The sequence below is a fragment of the Gorilla gorilla genome, chromosome 1, assembly GCF_029281585.2.
Source record: "Gorilla gorilla gorilla isolate KB3781 chromosome 1, NHGRI_mGorGor1-v2.1_pri, whole genome shotgun sequence".
Classification (NCBI taxonomy): domain Eukaryota; kingdom Metazoa; phylum Chordata; class Mammalia; order Primates; family Hominidae; genus Gorilla; species Gorilla gorilla.
Genome location: NC_073224.2, coordinates 195,624,906 through 195,651,733, shown reverse-complemented (window position 1 = coordinate 195,651,733; position 26,828 = coordinate 195,624,906). Strand labels below are relative to the sequence as shown.

The window sequence follows — 26,828 nt, the reverse complement described above, 5'->3', positions numbered from 1 at the left end:
ACTGAGCCATACTGGCTGGGCCAAGACAGCCCTGATGGCAAACAGGTGTGGCTAGCCCGGCGCCAGCCAAGGCAGGGGAGTAGCTCATTAGGGGAACACCCCCCTCGCTAATGGGTATGGCCACGGTGAAGCCCTTGTGAGCGGGAGCTCAGCTTTGAAGATTAGGTGAGGCAGACGTGGGGGAGAGCTGCTAGGCTGAGGCAAGGAAAGCTGCACATCCATGGAGGTCTGCCGGACAGACTGGCAGACAGGCCAACAGCCAGGACCAGCAAAAGAGGAGGCACCATGCCGGAAAAGGCGATGGACACTCTGGCTTCCATGCTTTCATTTCTTTAAGACTTAGGGGCAGACCCAACTCAGGGAGATGCATGTCATTCTCACTTTTAGCAGACTCAAACCTTTGAAGAGGAGGGAGACCAGCAGACTCTGGAGGCCTCCTTGGCTCCTTTCTCCCTCTCAAGAAAGGCTGTGGGACCTGGATCTTGGAGTGATGTGGGCTGGCAGTCCTGGTGCCCACCAGCTCCAGGACAGGCACATACTGTTCGCCTGCAGGAGCAAACTACTGTATTCCATGTGATATGCAGAAATGGGGGAGTATGGAGAGGCTCTGTCTTCTTCAAAGTCATCATGGGACCATGGAGGCACAGAAGGCCCAGGCTTGGGGAGAAGTGGGCCAGGAGAAGCCAACCAACCAGCCAGTTGGAAGATCCTGCCACAGGGACACCTGTGAGGGGTGGGTGGGCTTGCTTCCATGCAGAGTTGCCACACTTGCTCATTCCAATACACTCTCAAAGAATGCTGTCTCTAGCGGCCCTGCAGCTCATAACTGCCACGATTTCCTATGCTTCTCTCCAAGTCTTGAGCCTCAGGAAAGGGCCCATTCCCACTGGATCCCAGTCAGGGAGTCCTATCTAGTCAGAGCCTCCATGGGCAGCATGATTTGAGTCTGTATCCAGCACATTCAGGCTACTCCAGCTGAGGCAGCACTTAGCTGGGGACACAGCTCTTTGTCTCTCCTGTTTCTGTTCCCCCACCCAGAGGAGATAAACAGACCCTGGGTGATAAACAGCCCGCCTTTCACGATCACTTTTCCTCAAGTTGAGGAGAGTAGCTAGTGATGGATGGGCTGGAATTTGGTTATCAGGAAGGGCTGTCAGCCAGAGGTGCCTATCTCCTCCCCCACTACGCAGGGCATCATTACACTGTGGCATCGAGGTAAAATATGACCAAGGGGAGGGAAGGAAGAAAGAGGGGAAGGCTGAGCTTACACACGGAGCAAATTGAGCAACAATGAGAGCAGGCACGAGGCTGGGACGTTAGTTATCTGCCCGTGACACCTTTTATCTCTGCACAAATTGGTCCTTCCTCCCCCACTGCATCCTCTTATACAAACAGAGGCAGACACAATGTGTCACCACTGCAACAGCGTAGCAATTTAACCCGAATTAGTGAGGGGGTCAAGCTAGGAAATAGGGGTTTCTCATTTCAACAGGTTCCTTAGTCTCAGCTCTGAACTACCACATTGAGTGGAGGAGGGTAGAGAGAAGGCAGACTCATAATTGAATTCACTCTCTTGGCCGCTGCTGATGTATAAAAAATTAATGCATGAGCCTCCTACTTATCAAAGCTGGTTAGTATCTATCTCACCTGCAAGATCCACCATGTCAGAAGACACAGCATGGCAGGCCTAGCACTCAGTGCCTTTAGCCGGGATAGGAACCAGCAAAAACAGGAAGAGAAAAGCACTGCCCAGGTGGCCTGGAAGCATCCTCAAAGGCCATTGCAGGTTTGGTCTCAATCGATCTCCTTATAGCCAGAATCCCTTCTATGAGGCCTTATTTGTAAAGCATGTTACCCTTGGTTGGCCATAAACCCCTACTAGAAGCCTACAGGATAGAGTGCTGGCGAGGGCTGGGGATACTATAGGAGATCACATCAAAGCTGGTCCTTGACAGTTCAAGAATACACTTCAGCCTACACAGAAAAAAGGCTGGCTCCACCTCCAACAGAAGATGTCCAGGTTGTTTTATGAATAACCCCTCAGACAGAGAGTCCCACACTGCTGCGCCTGAAACTGAGGATGCCAATGGCAGCACTGATGGCACTGACAAGGCAAAAGAGCAAGGAGGAGAGGAGCCTGGCCTTTTCCCCAGTGACCTCGCCTACTGCAGGACCTGGAGTTACAGATGGAGAAGGCACCTTGGGACTCATTCTCCCCATCAAAGTCCCCTGATGGTGGGGCATGCGGTTCAACCCCTGTCCAGTACCATAGCTCCACTACACTAAGATAAGTTGGTCAAATGACCATGTGTCCTGGGGTAAGTGACTTCACCTCCATGCCCTGCTCTGTGAGGGTTAAAGGAGCCAACCAAGGGTAACATGCTTTACAAATAAGGCCTCATAGAAGGGATTCTGGCTATAAGGAGATCGATTGAGACCAAACCTGTAATGGCCTTTGGAGATGCTTCCAGGCCACCTGCATTGACAAGACAGTGCCTTGGTCAGGAAAAGGATACTGGAGAAGGCTTGCTGGGGGTGACAGGAAAAGGGAAAGTTCCAGAACCACTCCACAGCTGCAAAACAAATTCCAAGAAGCTTGGGCTGAGGGAAGGAGATATGAATAGAGGAAGCACCTTGGGACTCATTCTCCAAATCCAAAGAATCAGCACACAAATACCAAGGAACAAAAGCCAAGACCCCAGGCCAGACACAAAATGAGAGAGCTTTCTACCTCAACCGACCACTTTATATTCAGGAGTATCACTGAGACCCAGGACCCTCAGACAGAGGCTAATGGAACCTGATTTCTCTCTTGAGAGAGCTTCCAGGCCCACTCAGAAGATAACCATAGCAGACACAGAATGGTCACTGCAGGAGTGACTACTGAGAAGTGGCCATCTCACTTCTGCTGGTGGGAGGGCAATGTCAAGGGCACTCAGAGACTCAGCTGCAATTCCCCAGGCTCAAGCAAGTGTGCGTGCGTGCACACGTGGGGTCCCTCCATTCTCCTCTGCCTGCCCACAGCCCTGGGGGGAATGCACTGCTGACTTATCGGCCCACTTTGCCCCCACACTTGCCCCCTTCCTCTGGGACGGCTGCAGGTTACAATTCCAACCACAGGCTTCAGAAAGATGATACACTTGCTGGAGCCTGCAAAGGGTCAGGAGAGAGTACTGTTTGAAATACCAGCATGACAGCTGGCTCCTTGTCTGTCTCTTCCTCCCCAACCCCCTCCCCAAACTTGTCATGGTACAAGAAGTCTATAAGCAGCCCATCAGCTTTAAATACCAGTGTGCGTGAAGCAGGAGCACGAGAGCGAGGGAGCGGGAAGCCGACAGCGAGCGCCTCTGTCGCCACTGCCTGTCAGGGAACACTAATGAATTTCACCACCAACAGCCAGGCTTCAGATGGGGGTGAGCTGGGGGCTGGAGGGTTTTCTAGGGAGAACTCTGGCAGTATTAAAACATATTTTCCCAAAGCCCTGTTAATAAATGTCATGGCGGAGCTGAGAACTATGGCCTACCACCAGGACTTCAAGGGCAGAAAGGGGTAGGGCAAGCCCCGCTGTCCTCTCAAACAGGGAGGAGAGTGCAAGCATGATGCTGGAGGGAGCTGGCTGAGCCCCAAGGTGAGGCCGGGTGACCTCAGCAAGACTCTCACTTTGTCTTGCCACCGTTACCCTTCCACATCTCATCAAGGTCTTGGGATGCCTTGTTGAGAGGACTAGGATAAGAAGGAAAGGCCTGAGGCAGGGACAGATGACCAGCTGTGCCTTCCTGGCCAGACTTACCACCCACCCCACCTCAACCAACTTCAGCTCACTCACTTCACAGTGAGGCCCCACGGCAAGGGGTTACAGGTCATGCTTCCAGACCCAGGCAAGGTGGGGTAAGAAACTCTGGCACCAGTCCTAACAGGAAGCTACATTTCCCCCACAGATGTCAGGAGCCAGAGCTCCTTATTATTTTACAGATAAAGGAATGGAGGATGAGAGTGGGAATGTGACTTTCCCAAGACCCTACAACTAGAAAGCAGTAAAGCCAGGAATCGAAACTAGGTCTCTTCATTCTAAAAGCCCTGTTCTTTCCACAATGCCACACAGCTTCTTTGAGGAAGGGCTGATCACCTCACTGTCTCCTGTGTGTCCTCTACTCTCAGGCTCTGCCCTTCCCCTCCACTTCCCCCTACTGGTACACACGCACCTCTGGCCTGGCACGGGCCACGGCTGCCATGTAACACTGGGCTGGGCTCCAGGCCAGGGTGAACCCAGCCGGGCAGAGAAAGCCCTGGGAATGAGCCAGGCCATCACCTGGGAGTCTCCACAGCTCACAGGACACGGCTGCAGGCATAAGCCCTCCCACGGGTGCCCTCTGCACAGCTCTGACCAGGAGTGTCTGATCTGGCAGCGACCTGCTGTGCAGGGGGCAAATGACATTTAATTTCCTCTTGGTTTCCCTATAGTACAGACGAAAGGCCGTCACCTGCGTCTGGGTCTGGCGGCACAGCTGGAAGTGTTCCCAGACATGCTGCTCTGGAGAGTTCCCAACAGAAACCAGAACACAGGCAGTGCAGAGGGATGCTCCATGGTCCAGGCTGCTGGTGCCATGTTGCTCAAATCCCTAGTGCCAAAGTTGCTCAAAGTCTCCAAAAGACACTGTATATGCACATAGCTCCTCCCTGCTCCATGGCTCTTTATCCTATCTGCCAACTATCTCTCATTTCTTCCCTATGGAGACCATATGAAGCATACAAGTGCCACAAACACGCTGTGGAACCATATGACAAGCACCTCCCCAGTGCCACAAACAGTCCTTAAAATTCTGTAACTTGTATCTCCCCAGCCCCTCTCTAGGGAAATAATAAGACAAGTGCCTCTCCGGTGTCCTTTCCATGGCAACTCATCAGGGAAAGGCACAGTGCCCCATCTGTCATGACTGAGAAGTGCTGGAGCTGCCACCAGGGCCTGGCCAGAGCTCTCTTTACTAGATGGAATGGCAGAAGCCCCAGTAGGGAGTGGCTATGGAGAGGAGGCTGAGCAAGTGATGGGAGGTTTCCAAGACACTGTGGTCAGTGCCTCAGCTAATGAGCTATTCTCTTTTTGGCCAGGGAAACCAGGAGCTCCTTAGCAGATTGAGCTGTCTCCAAGATAACTCACTCATCCCACTACAGTCTTCCCCTGGTCTGTGGCCATCTTGACCCTATGCCTGAACTGCCGTTGTGTGGCCTACGATGCCCTCTGGAGGCTCCGCAGAGAGGCATCCTCCTAGCGTTCAGGATCTGGGTTGCAGTCTGACCTCCGCTCTCATATAGGTACTCAAGACACAGCTGTACCCTTAACCTTCTAGCTGGTCTCCTCTGCCCTGATTCCAGCTCCCCTGACACCTTCAAGAGGTATAAGCACTTGTCCTGTACAGAGTAAGAGTTCTGGGCGGGCATTAGAATAGGCTAGTGATTTTTAAAGTGTGCTCCATGGAGTTCTAGGGTTCTAAGGAGGAACACCAGGCTACTTCATGGACTGGGGGAAAAGGAGGAAGAATGGGAGAGGAAGAATGGGCAGGGCTTTTCCCCATCTTCAACCAGATTCACACTGGGCTTTAAAATTCTGTTCAAAAGAAAAAAAAGTTTAGTACTAAAAAAAATACTACCATTCCATCTCTCTACAGTGCTCCTCTGGATTCTCACGGCATTTGTGTTGTGCCTTCATTGTAGTGTTTTCATACTCTACCTTACTTACCCTATAATTAGGTATATGTGTGCTGGTCTTTCTGTCCTGATCACTTGGCAGTCCCCATAGTCCCCAGCACAGTACTTACAGGGCCCAGAGCAGCTCTCAACAGGTGCTGACTTTAGGCTACTACCAGAATGCCAGCACTTCCGGGATATGCTGGGGTCAGCACCTTCAATGGCAATTTCCAACAGGATTCCTTGGGAGAGAAGAGCTGCAGTGGAGGGTAACTGATATTTACTGAAAGGTCCTCGTGAAGATGTATAGCACATGCCACTCTTAAATCAATGAATGGGACACATCTGCTACCACGAGCAATCATCTAAATCAACTTTCAGGGGACCAAACAGACTTTTGCATTTGGCCAACCTTTGGGAAAAATGCAACAAATTTCAACAGGAAATATCACTCATTAGAAGCTTCCAAACCCTGTGTGTGGGACCATGGGAACATAGGATGATGTTCATCAGCTGAGCATTCAAGGGTCTGTCCCCTGGCTTCCTGTAGCCTGTAGAGGAATCACTAGTCCCATGATTTTGGCTATAGGACTGAGAATGGGTAAAGCCCCTTGGCCCCATCAACCAAGCCTACTGCGTGGGCCTCCTTCTCCAGCTAGGTTTAGGGAGGGGGCCAGGAAGGCAAGGGACTGTGCTCATCCTAGCTAAAGCCACTTGTTAATAGGCCCTAGATTCCTTTATCCCTGGGGAAAGGAAGGTAGCAATGAGCTCTCTTCTCCACCCCCCTCCACCGTGCCTCCCAGCAGGGCCAGGGAGGACAGCCATTAGTGTGTGCCTCAGCAGACAATGGGGAGGAGAAGTCTCCAGAGCAAAGGACAACTGCAGCAATTAGAATGCAGGGAGGTTCAGAAGCTATTTAACTGGGTGACCCCTGAGGTCGCTGCATCTGACTCCCATCCCTGGATAAATATTGTATGAGAGGGGAGGGGGCGAGCGAGGGAGCCAGAATGCTGCTCCTCCTTCCATTCCTTTCCCCACCCCATGCGCTGCCTCCAGCCACATACACCAGGAACATTATTTACAGTCCTGACAGTCAGAGCAATCACTCTGCTAACCAAGAGGGAATGGACAAAGTCGACTTACCAAAAATTGACTATGGCAATTGAAGAAGAAACCAGAGCTGAGCCAACACAGATGCAAGGCTCCCTCCACAATCTGGGTCCAGCTGAAGCAAATGTTCTGTAACCCTAAAAACCCCAAACTACTGGCAGGTGAAGCTGGTCTCAATGGCAGAGAGTAAATCAGAAAAATAGAGCATCCTTCCACCTTTTAGGGGCCCCATAATGGAAAACTCCTGGCTCTCATCACTACCTAGGTGCTCCTTGGCAAAGATGGGAGTCCTAGCTACCTGCCCAGAGGAAGCCGAACCAGATACATGCCACTTGTCCAGCTTGCCCCTTAGCTGACCTAGTTGGGAAAGGCCAAGAGCAAGAAAGTCAGATATCGCAGGAAGGGGTCAGGGTGGTGGAAGAAGACAGTGTTTGAGTGCAGGCTGTGCCTCAGCCCCCACATGCACCGCTCCTCCAGTCCTGCTCTAATGCACCCTGACATGCCTCTGAAGACAGAGAGCTGTTTGCAGTCAGCACCGTGATTTGTTAGTAATTATTTCCATGGTGTCACATTGCTGTCACTCTGTTAACAAAGAGACAGGCTGCCTCGGGCTGCCTGCGAGAAAGAATCGCAGAGAAAAAGGCCTGTCAGGCTCCCGGGATTCTCTGGGCTGGCTGGCTTTCTTCCCCAAACCAACATCCTCGCAAGCTTTGGAAGAAACAGTTTTACAGAACTATCAAGTCTGAGTTGTGTCACCCTTTAGCCAGGGACACTGAGAATTTATTCCACCCACTCATAGTTGCCCTTCCCAAAGCCCTACAAAGCTAAGCCCCCAGAGTCCACAAATCATTCAGGCATGGGCCACTATGCCAGGTGAAGCCTTGAGTTTCCCGGCCTTCAACTCCTAAGACCTCTGCTCCCTGACTCATCATCTTCACTGGGGTGTTCACAGCCTCTCATGTGCTCTTAGGAACCTGACCAAAGAAACCTAATTCAGACCAAGCAGAAGCAGCCACCCTATTGGCATGGCTGGGGAATAAGAAGAATATGATGGCAGGGCATCTTTGCCTCTTGAATCTGCCAGCCCCAGTTCAGGAGCATAGTGGCTCAGGTGCCAACACCCCTGTAGCCTTCATGTGCCTCTGCATCTGTGAAGAGACACTTATGGAGCTGTCTCCGCATGTGACCTGTCTTTCCCAGTGCCTGGATCTGCATAGCATCTGCACTAGGAGAACTGGTGGTTTGCTTTAGCACAAAGTAATATCTCCATTACCCTGGCTGGGAATTAGAGGACAGACTGGCAAGCGCTGACAGAACAGAGGTCACTCACCTTACAGGCATGGAAAGTTGGAGATTAATTCTCTCCTCTCACAGAGGGAATCAGACTCCAGGATAGTGGAAGGGAAGCACCAATATTGAGAAACCCTTTCACTGCCAAGCAGCAGCAACAGCAGCTAATGTCACCCGTACCAATATCAGCAGAAAAGGAAGATAAAAGGCCACAAGCCCTAGAGAAGTCCTGCCAAGGTGGCAAGGGCTTCACCATCTAGCTCCTGCAGAATCCCAAAGGACAGAAGAGCCTGGACGTGACTAGGATTCTTTAAGCATTAGGTCCAAAAGGCAGACAGCTGCAAGCACTGGAATGCAAACTCCATGAAGGCTGGATGTCTGGGAAGTTTTCTTTCTTTATTCACTGCTGTATCCTTAATACCTAGAGCAGTGCAGAGCACATAGCAGGTTGTCAACACATCTGCTGAAAGAATAAATAAATGAGTCAATACAGCTCAAAGGCCACTTCCACAGGGGCCAGTCTCTCCCTATCACAAGACCTCAGAGAAGAGGGAGGACAGTGTGGGTTCCAGAATAGACAGGGAAGACCACATGGCCAAAGGACTGGAATTAGATTTGAAAGGGTGAGGGGGATTGGGACAAGCTGATGGGCATAGGGAGATTCTCATATTAAATTGAAGATTCACATATTCATTCAGCAAACATATACTAAATAACTAAATACAGTAAAATAGATGTTCCAACAAAAAAAAATAAATAAAATGTAGTATAATACAATGGAATACTACACAGAAATATAATAAAAAGCCTAAATTCTTGATACATACAATGCACAGGAATCTCCTATACATTATGTTATGCAAAAGAAGTCAGACACAGGTCAGGTGCAGTGTCTCATGCCTGTAATCTCAGCACTTTGGGAGGCCAAGGCAGGCAGACTGCTTGAGCTCAGGAGTTCGAGACCAGCCTGGGCTACATGGCAAAACCCCGTCTCCACACAAAAAAATACAAAAACTAGCTGGGCGCAGTGGCATGTACCTATAGTCCCAGCTACTCGGAAGGTTGGGGTGAGAGGATGACTTGAGCCCAAGGAGGTAGTGGTTGCAGTGAGCCAAAATCACAGCACTGAACTCTAGCCTGGGTGAAAGAAGTCAGACACAAAAGAGTATGCCTTGCATGATTCCATTTATACAAAAGCCAACAATAGGTAAAAACTAACCAAAACTAACAGAAGTCAGAACGGTGGTTAGTTGGCAAGGGGAAGGCATCACTGACTGGGAAGAGGCACAAGGGAACTTTCTGGGATGATGAAAAAGGTTCTTGATCTTGACCTGGGTGGTAGTTACCCAGGTGTATACTTGTATAAAAATATATTGAGCTATATACACTTCACATTTGTGTATTTATGCATCTGTACCTATTTCATATCTCAATTTTTTTTTTAAGAGACAGGATCTTACTCTGTTATCCAGGCTGGAGTACAGTGGCACAATCATGGCTCATTGCAGCCTCAAACTCCTGGGATCAAGCAATCCTCCAGCCTCAGCCTCCTGAGTAACTAGGATTATAGGCATGTGCCACCACACCAGGTTATTTTTTATTTTTATTTTTATTTTTATTTTTAATAGAGACAGGGCCTTGCTACCCCAGGCTGGTCTCAAACTCCTGGCCTCAAACAATCCTGCTTCAGCCTCCCAAAACACTGGGATTCCAGGTGTGGGCCACTATACCAGACCTCAATTTTTTTTAAAGACCCAAAAACAAGCTGATGTTCAAAATGGGTTTTAAAAAAACACAGATCTAAGCAATATCTCATACAAAGGAAAATATTTTCCAGGAGCACCAGTGGTTCCTTCTTGGAGCTTGGGAAAAAAGGTCTTCCAGCCTTCACTCTCTATCTGACAGAAGTCAGAAAGGCCCAAGCAAATGGGCCTAGGAAGGTGAGAAATGTTCAAAATACAAAAGAGTAGAGCCCGGGTCCCCCACCTAGGAGGTTGTGGCCTGGTGGGAAGCTGCATGGAAGCTCTATTCCATGCCAGGTGAGCTATAGGAAAGCAGAGATAGCTCATACAGTCCAGCCAGGTGCCCAGCTGGTTCTGAGGCCCTCTGAAGCAGCCTGTCTGTTGGATTCCGCCACAGAACACAGAACCAGACTTCCAAAGACTGCCCTGAAGAGCCACCAACATAGGATCCAATTTGTCTTCCTGACAAACCAGGCAGAGACTGGCTGAGTTAGCCCAACTCTGGGCTAAGGTGAAAGTCTCAGAACATACAGCCCCTCCAGCCAGCAAGGAGGAGGTGATAAGACTGTCATCCATGGTCAAGGGGAGAGCCTCATATCAAATCCAGGGCCAGAACCAAGGCAGCAACACTTGCTTCTGGACCAGTTAAGCAGTAAAGAACCACTCAGTTATCAACTCAGGCCAAAGCATGAGGCTCCTACTGCCTTGAACATCTTGAGGCCTGATCCGTCATTAAGCAAGTATCTTTATCTTTTATCAGGGTTTTCACTGAGCAGAATTTCCATTCCAGGGGTTCCTATAATCACTACAATGATTTAGACACTCTGACACCTTCCTAGTGGGTGAAGAAATGAGGTTGCCACTGGGGTTCCACCCTACAGCCTAGAAGTGCCCAGAAAGTAAAATGCCAGAGGCCCTGTCTGCCACGGAGGGGTTGTGCTTGTTGATCAGACAGCAGAGCTTCTCTCCCAGTCCCCATTGAGGCACAAAGTCCTTCCAGAGCAGAGCAACTATCCCAAACTCAGGCTCTGAGGGAAGGACATGGGGTGAGACGCCTGTTGACTTGCAGCTCCAGGATCACATGGATAAGTGTGAAGGGAGCCAAGGTTGGGAACCAGAAGAGATGCTTTGGCTCCACAGAAACCTGCTCCTACCCTCAGGCCTGCATCTAGGAAATGGTTAATCCCCAGCCAAGCTCACCATCAGGAGCCCCTTCAGTGCCAGTTCTGGGCCCGGGGACATGTGCAGGAGGGGGCTTTCATGTTTGTGAGTAGGCTAGCCCCAGGGGCATCAGGCAGAGGCGGAGCACCCCTCGCTCCTCCAAGCCCAAGAACTCTCAGCCCAAGGAGCTGTCAGGCTAACGAGGCTACCCCACCACCACTCCATCTGAGCGTGGCAGGCTGCACCGCACGACTGGCTTCAGGTGGCTCTTCCTTAATTAATGGCATCCTGGGCTCTGCAGGGAGCTTCACCCCACAATGAATGGCCCTCTCTCATTAGAGGCAAGCCTGCCATGATGTATTCAGGGTGAGGGCCAGGATTCATTTCCCTGTCTGTGGGTTGGGGATGGGAGGGAGGGGAGAGGCAGCAGGGAGAGATTTATATCGAGTGACTTGGATTAGCTGCAGCTGAAACATGACCCCATCAACTCACGCTGCCTTCTTGGGGCTAACCCAGTGCACCTCTGCTGACGAGAGGGCTCTAGGGAAACTGAAAGGAGGGCAGAAGGTCTGGTTCCCACTCTCTCTGAGCTCAGACTACAACTCTAAGGCCCAGAATTCCTATACAACCTTCAGAACCTCCTCCCCCTGCCCCCACTGTGCACTGGGAGCCTGGGCTGATTCTGAGCCAACCTTACCCATCAAGAGACTTTTTATGGCCAGGAAGCTGACCCACTGCCCTCATGTTCACAGGACTGAGGCCCTGACTACAGCCTCAGTTGGCTTTTCTGCTTTTGTAGTAAGCAATACCCTCATTCCTTACCTCAGAGAAGGAGGCCACGACATAATTTGCCCCCGTAACTGCCACCTGGATAGGACCCAAATATGTTCTGCCACAGGGCATCTCAGACCTCAGGCCACCCCACACTAGGGAAAAGGCTCCAGGCATCCGTCTGACACAAAAACATGCAATCAGCCATTACCTCACTAGGACGATCCACTATGCTGAACCCCACCTCCAGGGTGGGGAGGTTCTGGGCACGCTATTCTACTTCCCTCCACTACCCTGACCCACCCACTCCAATGGCTGAGGAGGAATTGCGGTCTTCTAGGCAAAACAAGAAATTGGGGCCTTTGGCTAACCAAGTTTCCGATGTACTTCTCACAGACTTGGAAAGGTCACCCTGCACTCTGCTAGCCACATAGGTGGTTGTAGGCCTAGGAGCTAGGTTGATTCAGACTGGTAGCAAACAGCACACAGCCCTACAAATTCCTCATGCAAATATCACTAAATATGACTTTCAACTTCACTTGTGCTTGGGAGAAAAATACTTCAGAACCTGCCCTCTTTCCATTCTCAGCCCCCTTAGAATGCCCAATTCACTAAGAGAGCTGGAGGGTGGGCTTTCACCTGTCCCTGTCAGCCAATCAGAAGGCTGCATGGCAGGCCTGCTGTGTCCCTAGGAAGGCCAGGCAATGCCTGTCATCTGCACACATTCACTCCATGTCATCCATGCTTCTTCCTGGCCCTTGTGGAGGAGCATTCATATCTCTTTCCTTCCCTACTCAGAAAGAGATGTAGCTCAGTTCCGCTTTGCTAAGCCCTATTTGGCAATATGTCTAAAAACATGCAAACTTAATTAGTTCAGGAGGGGAGCCCAAGCACTTGCAATGACGATAAAAGTAATGGGAAATGAGACAAGTCAGGACTGGCAGGGAGTTCTTACTCAAGCCCCTTCCCCCAGCAGGCTGCTAATCAAAGGTGATGCAGCTCAGTGCTGGTACCAACTGGTACACCTGTGGGCAAGGGACAACGGTGCGATGCCCCATGTGCTTCCAAACATAAATACACAATAGAGGTGTCCAAAGTGAAGTTGGTTGAGGTTTCCTTAAAACAGACCTGAAGATTCATTAACTTGTAACCCTGGAAGGAGGCTCTCAGGCAGCCCCAAATCATCCCCACCACATCTCCTGGCCAACTGGGCTCCCATATCAAATGAACTTAACAGTCCACACCTCTACCGATACCAAATGAGGAACCAACAGCCCACGGTGTCAGAAAACATCCCGAGGCTCTGCCACTCAGTGCAAACAAAGGAGGGGAGAGGGGCATTCCCACCGTGTATCACCAAACCACAGCCCATGAAGGAGGACGGTCAGACAGGACTGTCGTTAAACACATGGTTCTAGAGTCAGAATGCTCAGGTTCAAATCCCTGCCCTGCCACAAACAGGTTATGTGCCCTTGACAAATTACTTATCTCTCTAGGCGTCAGTTTCCTCATTTGTTAAAAAAGGATTATAAAATGAACTTATTCCACAGAACTGTGGTAAGGACTAAATGACATCATATGTGTAAACAGCACAACAGGGCTCCTGGTAAGTAATAAGTGCTCAATAAACACTCTCTTTATTCTCTGATGTTCACTTTTCCAGGAGTTCCAACCCTCAGTTCTGGAGGCACAAATCTCTCAGAGAAAGCATTTCGCACTGCTCCTGGGAACAAGCTCCTCCTCCCTGGCCTAAGCCTGTGGGCTATCTCACCCAGTACTCACCATGGAGGGCCCAACACACAGTGGCAGTGAGGAAATCCAGGGCTTCCTGACATTAGCAGCATAGTTCTCTAACTCTTCACATTCAGGCTGGTGTAGCAAGGCCTGAGAATTCCTCCTCTAGTCTATTTGTCCTGTACACTGGCAATGAATGCTTCCTGAATCTACCTACTAACAGTCCTCTGTTGTTCTTCCTGAGCAGAGATTCCACAGGAACACTCCATTACTTAGTTGTCACTTATTCAACAGTTATTTATTGAACAACTACTACGTGTCAAGCCTTGTCCTTGTCCTAGGGTTACAACAGTGCTCACAATCTAGTGCGAGAGAAAGACAAGTAGAGGCAGTCACAGCACCATTTTATGTATTAATGTGTACATGTGCTCCAGGAAAACAAAGGAAGGCACCTAGAGAAAGAAGAGGGATCACTAGGAACTGGCCAGCTCATGCATGTGGCTGGTGGGGAGGGGTGTGGGGGTGCCACAGAGAGTAATGAGAAGTGAGGCTAAAGATGTAAGCAAGAACCTTGAAAGTCCCAATAAACAGTTTGGACTTTACCCTTGAGGGCAAGGGCAAACCTTGAAAGGTATTAAGCCAAGGGGTGACATAATCTGTTGCAACTAGGAGAATGGTATAGGAGCAGCAAAACTGGACTCAAAGAGACTAGTTAGAAGACTTTTGTAGCAATCCAAGAAGAATATGATCATCTTGACTAGGGCAGGGCAGTAGGGATGGGAAGAAAGGAATAAATCTGAGAAACCTCTGGGAGGCAGAAGCAACAGGATTTGGCAATTAATTGGTGTGGATAGAGAAGGGATAATTTTCAGATTTCCGACAGAACAACTCAGTAGGTGGTGCCAGTCATTATTTGAGGGAATGATGGAGGACACGGTGTGAGGAGAAAGATAAACATCTGAGCTTGAAGGGGCCTATGGACATCTAGGTGGAGATGTAGAGTAGGTAGCTGGATATGCAGGTGTGGCATTTAGGTGGCAGATGAGGCCGATTTCTTTTCTCCAGTTGGAGAAAAAGATTAGAAGACATCAGCATACAGAGGATAGTTGAAGCTATGGCAAAGACGAGATCATTCTGGTAAATGTGAATGTGTAGAATAAACAGAAAAGACAACCAGGATAGAGATCAAAGAAACACCACTATTTAAGAAACACCAACATGAAAAAAAGGAAGGAAAAAAGTATTAATATCTACCCAAGTGACTGAGGAGGAGAAGCCAGAGAAACAGAAAACATAACAAAAGTACAGATAAAGATGATTTCAAGAAGATTGAAGTAGTCAGCTGTTGAGCAATGCCAAGAGGACTCAGCCCGACCCACAGCAAGCACGTCACTAGGCCACCCTTCCAGCCATCTTCCACATCCCCACAGGACGGTCACTACCCCACAGTGCTCGCTCAGGTGCGTGGTTCCATCGTGGCACCTTTCACTCCAGGTAGCAGCAGTCTCTTCAGTGGTCTTGACCGCTTGACAGCAGCCTCGAAGAAACCTCAGTAGCCCCTGCTGAGTGCATGCTCCCCATCTCCAACAGTGATAGTGTAATCTGGGCAAGTATCTTTCCATCTCCAGACCTCCTAAAACCTGAAGTGAACTCCAGGTCCACACCTGCAGAGCACAGCCAGAATGTAGTATGCACACCCCAGCAAGAAGGCAGGGGAAAAAAAGGAAGTCAAATGCCTGCATTTATGTGTTCAACCTCTCTCCTCCCTCCAGGGGGAGGAAAACTTCCTGCTCCAAAACTGAGGCTGAGCCTAGGTGAGGGTCCTCTCACCAGACTCTGAGCAGGCCCCTGGCCCCTATTCCACCAGAGAACAGCATCTGATTATCCTACCCTCTCTAAAGGGGCCTCTTCCCAGACTGCACTAAGGGCTAGGGCCTCCCTCAGGTCAGCTCTTTCCCTCCAGTCTTTCCCTCTTCTCAATCTTCCTTCTTCTCAGACTCACGGACCACTGGGAAAGCCTCTAGTCTAGGTTCTCAGCCATGCTGTGCTACATGGCTGGTGAACCTGGATCTTCAAGCTACAGGCTAAAATCTAAGTTCCTCAAGTGGGTGCCTGTGCAGGTGTCCCTTCTCAGTCTACACCAGCGCTAACCCCACCACCATACCAAAGATGGAGCCCTTTGAAAGAGGCACTTTCTACCTGGGTAAGCAGAGAAACAACACCAAACCCTATGGGAAGCTTCAAGAAACACCAAGCAAGGCGAAGAAAAAGTGGGTCAGGTAGGGAAGGCAAGCTGACCAAGAGCCAGACCCACAACAAGTGTTGTTTCTTGAAAACACTGAGAGGGGAAATTAAATCCACATCACTAAATAAAAACTCGCCTTAGCAGGATCTGTGACTACACAACAAAGCCCACGTAAACTTGGAGAATCAACTCATGTGGCTTTGACAAAAGATGGACATAAAATGATTTGTCAGGATGGGAGCAGATTTCTTTTCTCCAGTGGGATTTATGCTGCCACTTCAGTTCCCATTTCTCAGTGCCCCACTTATCAGCCCCTTTCCAACAAAAGTGATGTGAAGCTGCTGAGGGGAGAAGGGGAGGAGGAGGTAAGGACAGCAATGAGAAGGAAGCATGGCTTCCGGAAACTAGAGTGTGAAATGAAAATGTTTGCTGAATTCCTAAGACTTAGTTAAATCTGAAAATGGATGTCAAAATAAGAAGTAAGCCACAGACTAACAAGTTGTGAGTGTCAATTTAACACCACCCTTGTCAGGCTCATCTGCAGCCTTTACCGGGCACATAAAAAGGTGATGGCTTTGACGAGAGCCATCTGACGAGCCTCTGCCGAGGTTCCAGGAACACCGATTAGCTGTGCGCTGTCACGCAGCACTACTTAGGTTTCCTCTCCGGCTGTTTTTATTTTGTTACACATTTAATTAAGAGCCTTCCCAGCAGTTATGCAGAGACCTGCTTATAAGAGGCAGCCACAGAGCTCCCTCCCCCAAGCCCTGCCACCTGCTTCCTTTCTGAAAACCCTTTTCTGAAGCTTCATCAGCCTTCCCAGTCCAAACCCAAACCAGCCCACAAAGTCTGCCCTACCCATCTCTTTTGGAAACTACACGGTCTTAGAATTCAATTCTGTCTAGCTACACGTCTTTAGCTCTCTGAGCCACAGGGGTTTTTGGTTTGTTTCATCTATAAAAGAAAGACAATACCACCACCCACCAGAGACGGCAGTCAGAAGGTGTGGATGCAGTAAGGTATGCGCTCATTAAAACTTGGCTTCCTTTCATATATGGTTGGGTTCCACAACTCAATCTCTTTTCTTGATGATATCATTTTTCAGGAAGAGGCAGGGCAATCTCCTGGGTCACCAACACCTGTCCAGGGCCCACTGTGCTACAGAACAGGCCAGACCAAAAAAAGACAGCAACCTCTGAAATTCCCTCTCCATCTCATGGGGAGACCAACTCCAAGCTTATAGTCTCCAACCTCATGCACGGGAAAGTTTTCATATACACATATATGTATGCATCGTGCACAGTTAAAGTAGAAGATTCTGAAATGTGTGTGTTTGGAAGGTGAAGACGCCAAAGAGAGAACAACACTGGATGAAGGGAGTCCTGGTGAGGCTACCTGGAGGAAGTGGACCTCTGGACTGGGCCAAAGGGCCTTCCTCCTGGGCCATATGAACCCCAGAATTCTGGCTATCAGCCTGAAACTGGCCCCACCTTGAGTAGCTTCTCTTGGGCTACAGAGATCCACATTAAGTCCCTTCCTCACTTTAAGGACTCAAAGCTGCCCAGGACGCTATTAACAAGAACAAGAGTCTTCTTCCTCCACTCCTTCTCCATGGACTCCTCCTCTGATTCATATCTGCTTCTAGTCCCAGCCTGTATAATTTCCCTGACAAAGAGATGTCATGTGGGAATATGGAGACCCTCTGGAGTAAACCAAGAGGGGTGCAGTCAGTTTGTGTACACACCTGATGGGTGTGGGAGATGAGGTCTCTGTGTGCTCATGTGATTTGGGGCCTTTTCTTCCTCCTGTCTCACCTAGAAAGTTGGGGTCCAATAGCAGGCTTGACACCCACCTGGGTACATAACTTCACCTCAATGCCCAGCATTCAAAAGGCTTACAAAGGGCCTTGGTGAGGAGATGACACCTGATGTGGTAGAAAATGTTACTGCAGAGCTACTACACCACACCCCTCACCAACATCCCACTTTATGCTCAAAAGTTCAAACACACACACACAAACACACACACACAGAGACACACACACGGAATACTTGCTGCTACCTTCAGTCACAATGAACACAGAGGTAATCGATTCTACGACTCCTCAGCAAACAGTGCCCCCACCACCTCCATCCCACTTCGGTTCCCTGGGGGCCATCTGAAGCCATGTATCCATGAGGGCAGACAAGATGCACAAGTGTCAACCCAGCAAAGGAACCGGTTCTGTCTTCCATAACCGGGACAGGATCAGGAGACAAAGGTAAAAAAGCAGTGGGGACAAAGGAGGAAAGAGGAGGCTGGTGACATGGGCAGCTTCCTGGAGCAGCCCTCTCTCATCCCACCACTGGGCTCCCAGTTGGTTCACCAGGGTCTTGCAGGCCAGATAAAGGGGCAGCATAGTATAACAGTTAAGAGCAAGGACCTGAGTTTGAATCCTGGCTGTGTGTCCTTTGGTAAATTACTTAACCTTTCTGTACCTTTACTTCCTCAGCTATAAAATAGGAAGAATAATAATGCCTACTTTATATGGTTGACAAATAAGTTACTATATTTCATTACATAGTAAACATGGTATTTGGCTTAAAATTTTTTTTTCCAAGACACTCTTTTAACTCCTCCCTTCCAGGGCAATAACACACAGCCCCAGCAATCGGAAGGGCGGTCGTGAGCAGTGAGACCTGGCAAAGGCAGGAAGGCCCCAACCATCCAGGCAGGCCCTTGACTTGCCCACACCCTGCTCCAGAGAGGCAGAAGGCAGGGCTCCCAACCCTCTTCTATCCCTGATAGCCTCAAAGACCTGAAGAATCCCTGACCCAGCTGCCTTGTAGACATTTGAGCCTCCAAAAGGCCAGACCTGGTCCCACAGATTCCAAGCCCTGCCAGCAAAGCAGCCCTTCTCATACTCACATGACTTTTAAGTCCCAGTCTCCACAGGTGACAAAAATTGACTTGACGTTTGGATCTAAGAGGCCTTCCTTCGCCATCCATTCATCGACCCTCTGAAAAGTACACAAGAACAAATGAGATTTTCCTTTTTTTTTCCCTGAGCCTGTGAAGAGCCACAACAGCAAAACACAGATAAGCTGCTTGTAATCAGAGCAGGAGAAAATTGTAATCTTATCCAGCCATGGCTCCACTGTGGGCTTGGCTCAGGCTTGGCTCAGAACCACGGAGGCATTTGGAAGACAAACCCTTAGGAAGATCCTGCAGCCCGAATGTGTAGCCGGAGGGAGCCCCTACACTCGCCTATTGCCTGGCAGCCTGCTCCAGATCCCAGCAAATCAGTTCAAATACCTTGCTCTGACTTGGTTGTTCCTCTCATTGGTCCCCTGGCCCAGCAAAGACAGGCTGTTGTCCTGGGGCATGAGAACAGGGTAGTAGGAGGCCCTAAACAGGAGCTCCAACCCACAGGTTCACTCATTCATTTATTTGTTTTACTCTTCTACCAAATGTTTATTAACCAAACTTACAAATTTGGTTATTCACCAAATGAAGGTGACGAACATTTTCACCTTAAGAGGCCCCTTTACTGGACTGGAGCCCCATCCTGACACCTGGGACAGTGCTGCCTGCTCCAGCTGCTAAAAGTTCAAAACTGGCCCCCAATTTCATATTTCTCCTGTTCATGGTTGAGGATTCAAATTCAGCAGAATATTTTGAAGGCTGAGCTCAATTTCTACAAAGGGAGAAAAACTGCTCCTAAACACTCTAAATCTTTCTTTCCCTTCATCCCTTTGATCAGTTTATTTGTGTTCACACTGGAAATTCAAATACTAAAATCAGTATACAACAAGAGAAATACCATAAACAATTCAAGACTGGGTGTGGTGGCTCAGGCCTGTAATCCCAGCACTTTGGGAGGCAGATGCAGGTGGATCACTTGAGGCCAGGAATTTGAGACCAGCCTGGTTAACATGGAAAAACCCTATCCGTACTAAAAATACAAAAATTAGCTGGGTGTGGTGGTGCACGCCTGTAATCCCAGCTACTTGGGAGGCTGAGGCAGAAGAATTGCTTGGGCCTGGGAGGTGGAGGTTGCAGTGAGCTGAGATCACACCACTGCACTCCAGCCTGGGTGACAGAGCAAGACTCTGTAAAAAATAAATAAATAATAAATAAAAAGAATTCATGAAGCATTGCCTTTTTCAGAAGACCCCAGGCATGGAGAGGGAGTCACACCACTGCTTCTACCCATGCAAGAGATGTCACCCAGGCTGGAGTGCAGTGGCACGATCTTGGCTCACTGCAAGCTCCGCCTCCCGGGTTCACGCCATTCTCCTGCCTCAGCCTCCCGAGTAGCTGGGACTACAGGCGCCTGCCACCATGCCTGGCTAATTTTTGTATTTTTAGTAGAGACGGGGTTTCACCGTGTTAGCCAGGATAGTCTCGATCTCCTGACCTCACGATCTGCCCGCCTCGGCCTCCCAAAGTGCTGGGATTACAGGCGTAAGCCACCACACCCGGCCACGAGATTATTTTTTAAGGCTATCTCACATAGTCATTAAAAATGCAGGATTGGAAGTCAGACACATCTGGATTCCAACCCTCCAACCCTTGGCTATTCCATATCCTGGCTGTGTCACTGATGGGGAGTCATTTAAAAGTCATGTAACCTCGCTGAACCTCAGTTTCCTTCATCTAGAAAACCTTACACAGAGTTGTTCTGAGAATTAAATGTGATAATGTTTTAAGTACCTACCACAAAACAGGTAATAGGCTGAGAACGGGAGAAAGGCAGATCATCATAATACAATAGATCCAGCACTGGAGACGTGACCACAGTGCTACAGGACCAAGAAGAGGAAGTGGCTAGCCCTACCTTTCACAGGGAAAGGAGTCAGAAAAGGCTTCACAAAGAAGATAATTGAAGATAAAGGAGCCTGACATGGTGGAACATAGTAGAGGATACTACAGGTAGAGGCAAAGGTACATGTGCAATAATTTTGTATTTGAAACAATTATCTGTTTAATGTCTGCCTTCCCTGTGAATATAAGCACCACGAAGGCAGGAACTCTGTCTTACTCACTGCCTTAATCTCTCATTCAGCATAGGATCTACTCAAGAGATATTTGCTGACTGACGGAAAACACGAGTAGGTAAAAGTTTAGGATGACTGAAGTCCACAGTATATAGAAAGAAAGGACAAAGGTTGGAGGACTAGGTTAGGCCAGACCATGACCGGCCTCGTGTGCTCAGCAGGAAATAGACAGCCCATGGATATCTTTAAGTATCTTAAGTAAGATTACTTCTAGCAGGTATAGGCTGGCTCCCTGGATACCTCTGAGATGCTAGAGGCCTGGCCCACGCTAAAGTCATCCTTGACCAAGGCCAAGGATCCTACCTAGTTCCGTGGCTATAGCAGCCCTACCAACCAGAATGTCAGAGCTGCTCCCCAGTGCCAGACTATGCAGACCATGTTGTCTCTAAACTCTCTTTATAGTCTGTACACCAGAAAATCCTCCTCAGCCAAAGAATCTTCCCAAAAGATAAATTCTGGATCTTCCACTGCTAAATGGTCTCTCTCCTCTGGCCCAACTCCTTGCATGTATGTGCACGTCGCGCGCGTGCGCGCACGTGCACACACACACACACACACACACGTGCATGAATCCTTTCCCCAGGGTCACCTAAGAAAAGAGGTAAGGTGAAACTAGGACTCCCTAAATCAGCATAACCTCCCCCAAGCTCACTGTTTTATATCCCCAAGTGCCCCACATACCAGAGGGGCTCCCCAGTGCCCCAACTCCTGCACAGTGAAACAGAGAGCAAGACACAACAGGAGGCCACACTCAGCAAAACTGGGCCCTTATCACAGGAAGCACTCAACACTCAGTGGGGTCCCTGGAATCTTAGGACCCAGGCCATTCACTTGCACAGCAGCTATTCAGTGAGCACCTTTTACCATGAGTCAGGTAAACATCTAGCTGGCTGCCTGCTAAGGGCCTTGGTTCCGACAAGAAATGAGCTCTTTATCTCCATAACCAACTCAGGACTAATGAGATGAAGCAGAGCCTGGTCTGGTCTCCTAGTCCTGCCAGAAACTCTCTATTCAGGCTGATACCAGGAATTTTCCCTCCTTACCCACAAAGTATATAGAAGTAGCAGAAAGTAGCTTCTTGGGTGAGACCCAGAATTCTTTAAGCACCCTGCTCCAGGGCTGGCCTAGGGTTAGCAGGGGGTTGCCTCCTCAAGACCACATCTCCTCCTCGACTGGGGCCACTGAGGAAAAAAACCCATAACCTCAAGAGTCCTGGTTTGCTGCTGGCCCAGAGCAAGTATCTTCCTCCAGGATCCCAGCTACAGATGTTCCAGGAAAAAGGTGCCTGTCTTCTGGCATCCCTCAGGAGCCAGGCCCTGGCTGAGGATGGTGGCTGGGACAGAGGAAAGAATGAGTTCCCTCTGTCTCCTTGAGTCTGGTTTAACAGGGAGCAGTCCATGCTAAGGAGCTCCCTTGGTCTTAGGAATGAATCTCCTCAAAAAAAGATGGTCAATATGGCTGGGAAGCATCTCAGAGCTCATCTTATCTTCTCCCAATCCACCGCAGGTGCCCAAACTCTGACTCCCAACCAGACTGGTTACAGCCTGGGTTCCCACACTCCCAGGGACAGGAAATACACTCTGCCACTGAGGTGAGCCTAAACTTGCCTCTCTGACCCTGGCTCCATCCTTGGGGGCCCCACAAAATTCAATCTGCATCTCTCTCCTCCATGGGATAGGATCTCTTGGCTAAAAAAAGGTATCTTGCCCTGCTCCCTGCCACTACGCTACTTCCTCTAGGCTGCACACCTCCAGTGCAGATGTGCCCTGCTATTCCTGCAGATATTCTGCTTTCTCCTATGCTTTGATAAGGTCTGAGCTTTGGCTTTATTGGTCTTAAAAAATAAATAAAGCACCTAATGAGATCCACAGGCTTTTTCTCTTCTCCCCTCCCCCTATAGAGAAAGACATGGGAGGGGGACCTTCTCCCCCTGTGAAAACCTCCAGGCCAGAGGACGGTGGGAGACAAGCTAAGACCAAGCACTGCCCTTCCTTATTCCCTCGGGCTACAGCGCAAGAAACAGCATCTTAACCTTTTCTAGCTCCCCGAGGAGAACATACTAGAAGTGTGGTCTCTGCCAAGGGTTTTAAAGTCTTTAATTTGATTTCCCTCACATAGGCAATTGTTGTAATTATTCTGATTAGGAATCATTACCCAGTGCAGCCTCTGCACCCGACAGGCACAATGCATCCAGCGGCAAGCTGCAGTGGGGCAGGCGGGCCCAGCCACAGCTCCTGGAGGAGCTCTCAGCAAACAAAAGCCATCGATGGGGAGTTCTGGGTGAGTTAATGAAGTGCTCACATGCCACAAGAAGCCAACACTAAAGCTAAACAAAAACACCTCCAGTCCCCGGGGCTAGTCCCACAGTACCAAGCTCAGCTCCCCTACTCCCCAGCCCACCCAGCATAGGCTACCCCAGAGTCAGCCAGCACAGGGCCATAGGCCAGGAAGGGGTGGGGGCCCCTCTGCCTGACTCCTGGCAGCACTGGGACATCTTGTCAGAAACCCTGACGGGAACAGCTGGAGATGACAGATCAATGGTTCAATACTCTCAACAGCATGTCACTGATGTGACAGCAAATGTTATTCTAATCAAGCCATAATCATAGTCAAATTACACGGCTACATTCTCAGAAGGGGAGGGAGAGAAAGGCAGCAGGAAGGGGTCAGAGGTCAGGAATTAAAGGTCACTCAACCTACCTCCAGCACTTGCTGCAGGCTTGGCTGACCATCCACCATGGCTTGAATAATCCCGGTGAGCTGAAAGGAAAGAGAAATAGCTGATGGGTAGAAAACCAGGGTGAAGGGACTCAAGGCTGAACAGGACCCTTTCCTTTCTGTTTTTCTCCTTCTGTTTTAAAGGACTCTGATCCGGCACTGCTTTAGGTTCAGAGCCCAACTAGAAGACTTGGGAATAAAGTCCCAGGACCCAGGACACAATGTGTGCTTCTCCCATAATATCCTGCCCTGAGATGGGTGTACACATACACATGCTGACCACAAGGCGTGTTCTCACACCTGTTTCCACAAGGCATGTTCTCACACCTGTTTCAGCTTTCAGTTTGCAAACAAATTGATGTTACATGTCTTTTGTATTCAATAGGCTCAATAACTTCTCACAATTACAGTCTCAAGTAAATTCAGCTCCTAGCTTCACAGAAGTTCCCGTAAAACTTGGGGAGTGCTCATACAGGACAGGCACACTTGGCTTCAAGTCCACCCTTTCTCTGAGCCTTGATATCCAGCACTGCCCCCTCCCACACTCTCCCTAACACCTTCCCTAACATCCATGAAGTCCCACAGGCTCCTATCCTTCACCCTGCATACGTGGGCCATCAATATGAACTAGCCAGGCAAGAGACAGAGTCATCTTTAACCAATGGGGAAACTAAGACAAAAAGGCCTAATGTTCAGACTATGACCTAGAGAATTTCTGACTCAGGCCTACGCTCCACCTAGGTCAGGCCTGGGTTCAAACAAGCTTGTTGTTTTGCTTTGTTTTGGTTTGGTTTAAAGTAAAAAAAAAAAAAAAAAAAAAGACTGGGGATAGATTGCCTACAAGGATCTGAGGGCATGAGGCCCCCATGTCCTGGACACCAACTGGAAATCACCACCCCCAGCATGTCCCTGGCTACTTCCAGAAAGAGTAGTATCTCAGACTTGCTTGGAAACTTCTTTTTTTTTAAAGTGTGTTGGGGGGGGAGATTAAACTCCAATTAAACTATAATTACACTTAATGAATACCAAATACCCAACTCACAGAAATTGCTGGCTCTAAAAGGGAAGGTTATTTCTCATGGTGACTTACATGGAATGGTAATATACACCTTTTAGGGAGAAATTTTCATTTTAAAAATGCTGAGCTCCTCTAGGTGGGTTTCTGTAGTTCATCAAGTCATTATTAGGTGGTATTTTAAGGAAGTGTAAGGACACAGCCACTCTATTTTATATTCCAGAAACTGTTTTTATATTAATCTGTATTTTAATTGGGTAACAGCTGCTGCCTACAGACTTCCCATGGTCTAAAAGGAAAATAAATTAGAAAGATTAACTACACTGTTGTTTTGCAAAGCTTTAACCCACAGCATGCCCACCCGGCTGGCACCTCCACACCCTTTCCTTGCTTGGAAGACCAAAGAACTGCCCGGTAGAGGGAGGGCCTGAGTCAAAGAGAAGAAAAGACGGTCCGCTAAGGGCTGGGGGGCTGGGAGTGGGGAAGTGCCCTCGGTCAGCAGCTTCAATAATCTTGGAGTACAAAGGACTCCTCCTTTTATTTAGTCAACAACTATTCATAGAAAGCCTACTATGGGCTGGGCCGCATTACAGGAACTAGAGATCTGGCAGTGAAGAAAAATGTAAAAACTCTGCCCTCACGGAATACGTGTTCTCAGCAGCCCCCTCCTACACCCAGCCCCAACTAGTACCCAGAGCCTCTACATCTTCCAGAGCCGCAAACTGAGCAGGCAGTTGCCCTGTTTTGCCTCAGGCATGAAGGGGCCAAAGAGAGTCAGGAGGAGGCTTATTACCAACCCCAGATTAGTGACAGACACCCACAAGCCCACCGCTGCCCATTCTGGTCCAGCTTCTCTCCTGTTAAGCCTAGGGCTTAGACACATCTTCAGGCCTGGAGCTAAGGCTCAAGATCAGGACCATCCTGGAAAAGGCGGACCACAGCCACTCTCACTTCTTAGGAAGCTCCAGGGTCCAAATGTTAGTCTTTTGTCTGGTCTGAGTTTCAGGCGGCAAGGTTAGGTCCACTCCTTCTCTTGGCTCCCACCAAGGGTCTCTCAAATGAGCTGAATGCCAAGGGCTTCAAGAAAGTCTCACTCACACAGGAAAGCAATGCACCCTTGCCAAGAGCCCTCCCTCCCTGGAGATAAGGCTTAGGTCAGCACCTGTGTGTACCCCATAAGCCCCTGCCCTGGGCCCCAGGAAAATCACTGATGTGGGGCAAGAAAATCACTACACCAAAATGGAAAACCAGGGTGCTGCTCTGGTGTTCTGCTGCAGGATGCCTCACTGCAGACTAAACCCAACTCTCCCACCTGGAGCTGGGGAAATGGAGCTCCAGCATCCTGGGGCTTTCACAAACTCCACTCCAGTGCTCAGTGATCCTAGAATCATCAGCCTGGGAGGAGCCTAGTGAGGTCAGCTCCTTCTCTCACCATGCTTCCCAGACAACAGCCATTTTCATTTGCGGCCCAGTAAAGCATGGCTCACAGCTGAGCTCCTCAAGGATTTGCATTTAGCCCCCAGAGACACAGGGGCTTGAGCAGTTGGCTCAGCTAGACAAAGCCTTCTCAGGGAAGGCCTCAGGCTCCTGTATTAATCCCTCCAAGGATGGACCACCCCTTTTCAGCTCTGCCAAGGCACTGGACAAAGAAGGGATGAAATTAAAGTTAGTTCTGGGCTGGGCATGGTGGCTCGGCCTGTAATCCCAGCCCTTTGGGAGGCTAAGGCAGGAGGACTGCTTGAGCCCAAGAATTTGAGACCAGCTTACGCAACATAGGGAAACCCCATTTTTTTTTTTTTAAGTAAAAATTAGTTCCTCTACCTGATACTAATGACCTATAAGACACGTGTAAGGTTTATACAGGATGCTATGAGGGAACAAGACAATTTTATCAAATTAATACTGGGAAGTTCTATCTTAGGCCTAACTTAAATCCTTCATGTTACAGTTTAAGCCCAGTCCCACTTGGGTTAATACATGTTTGTAAAAAGCTTTCACTCCTTACAATGAAAGGTACTAGAGCAAAGCCAAGTATTATTAAGCTGAGAACCAGGGCTCACAGGCTAAACAGAGCTCAGAGACCTTAGCCACTTAAAGCAGGAGAGGTGAGAGGAAGAATTAATGTGTGCTCTGTGGCTCCTTTCAATGAGGGATTACAGATTAACTCCCACTTCTCCAGACTCAGAAACCACAAGGCAAGGGGCTTTTGACCCTGATTGATAACATGGCTGGTTACTGAGATCCCCTACCCTCACAAGGGCTTTGTCCAGGAATGAGCTGGCTTCATCATAAACACTAGCAACTACAGGAAGCAGCCCAGG

The 26,828-nt window shown here is 49.2% G+C and overlaps 1 protein-coding gene across 13 annotated transcripts in view; it reads right to left on the bottom strand.

The window, feature by feature from the left end:
* The window catches only part of ERI3 (ERI1 exoribonuclease family member 3), a 134,350-nt gene that overhangs the window by 68,615 nt on the left and 38,907 nt on the right, over positions 1-26,828 (bottom strand). For all 13 annotated transcript variants that reach the window (XM_055347154.2, XM_019017156.3, XM_019017135.3 and 10 more), the window contains 2 exons: positions 23,475-23,534; positions 18,643-18,734 (listed from right to left, as the gene is read on the bottom strand). In XM_055347154.2, the coding sequence (XP_055203129.1) occupies positions 18,643-18,734; positions 23,475-23,534 (152 nt within the window). The remainder of the gene's footprint in view (positions 1-18,642; positions 18,735-23,474; positions 23,535-26,828) is intronic.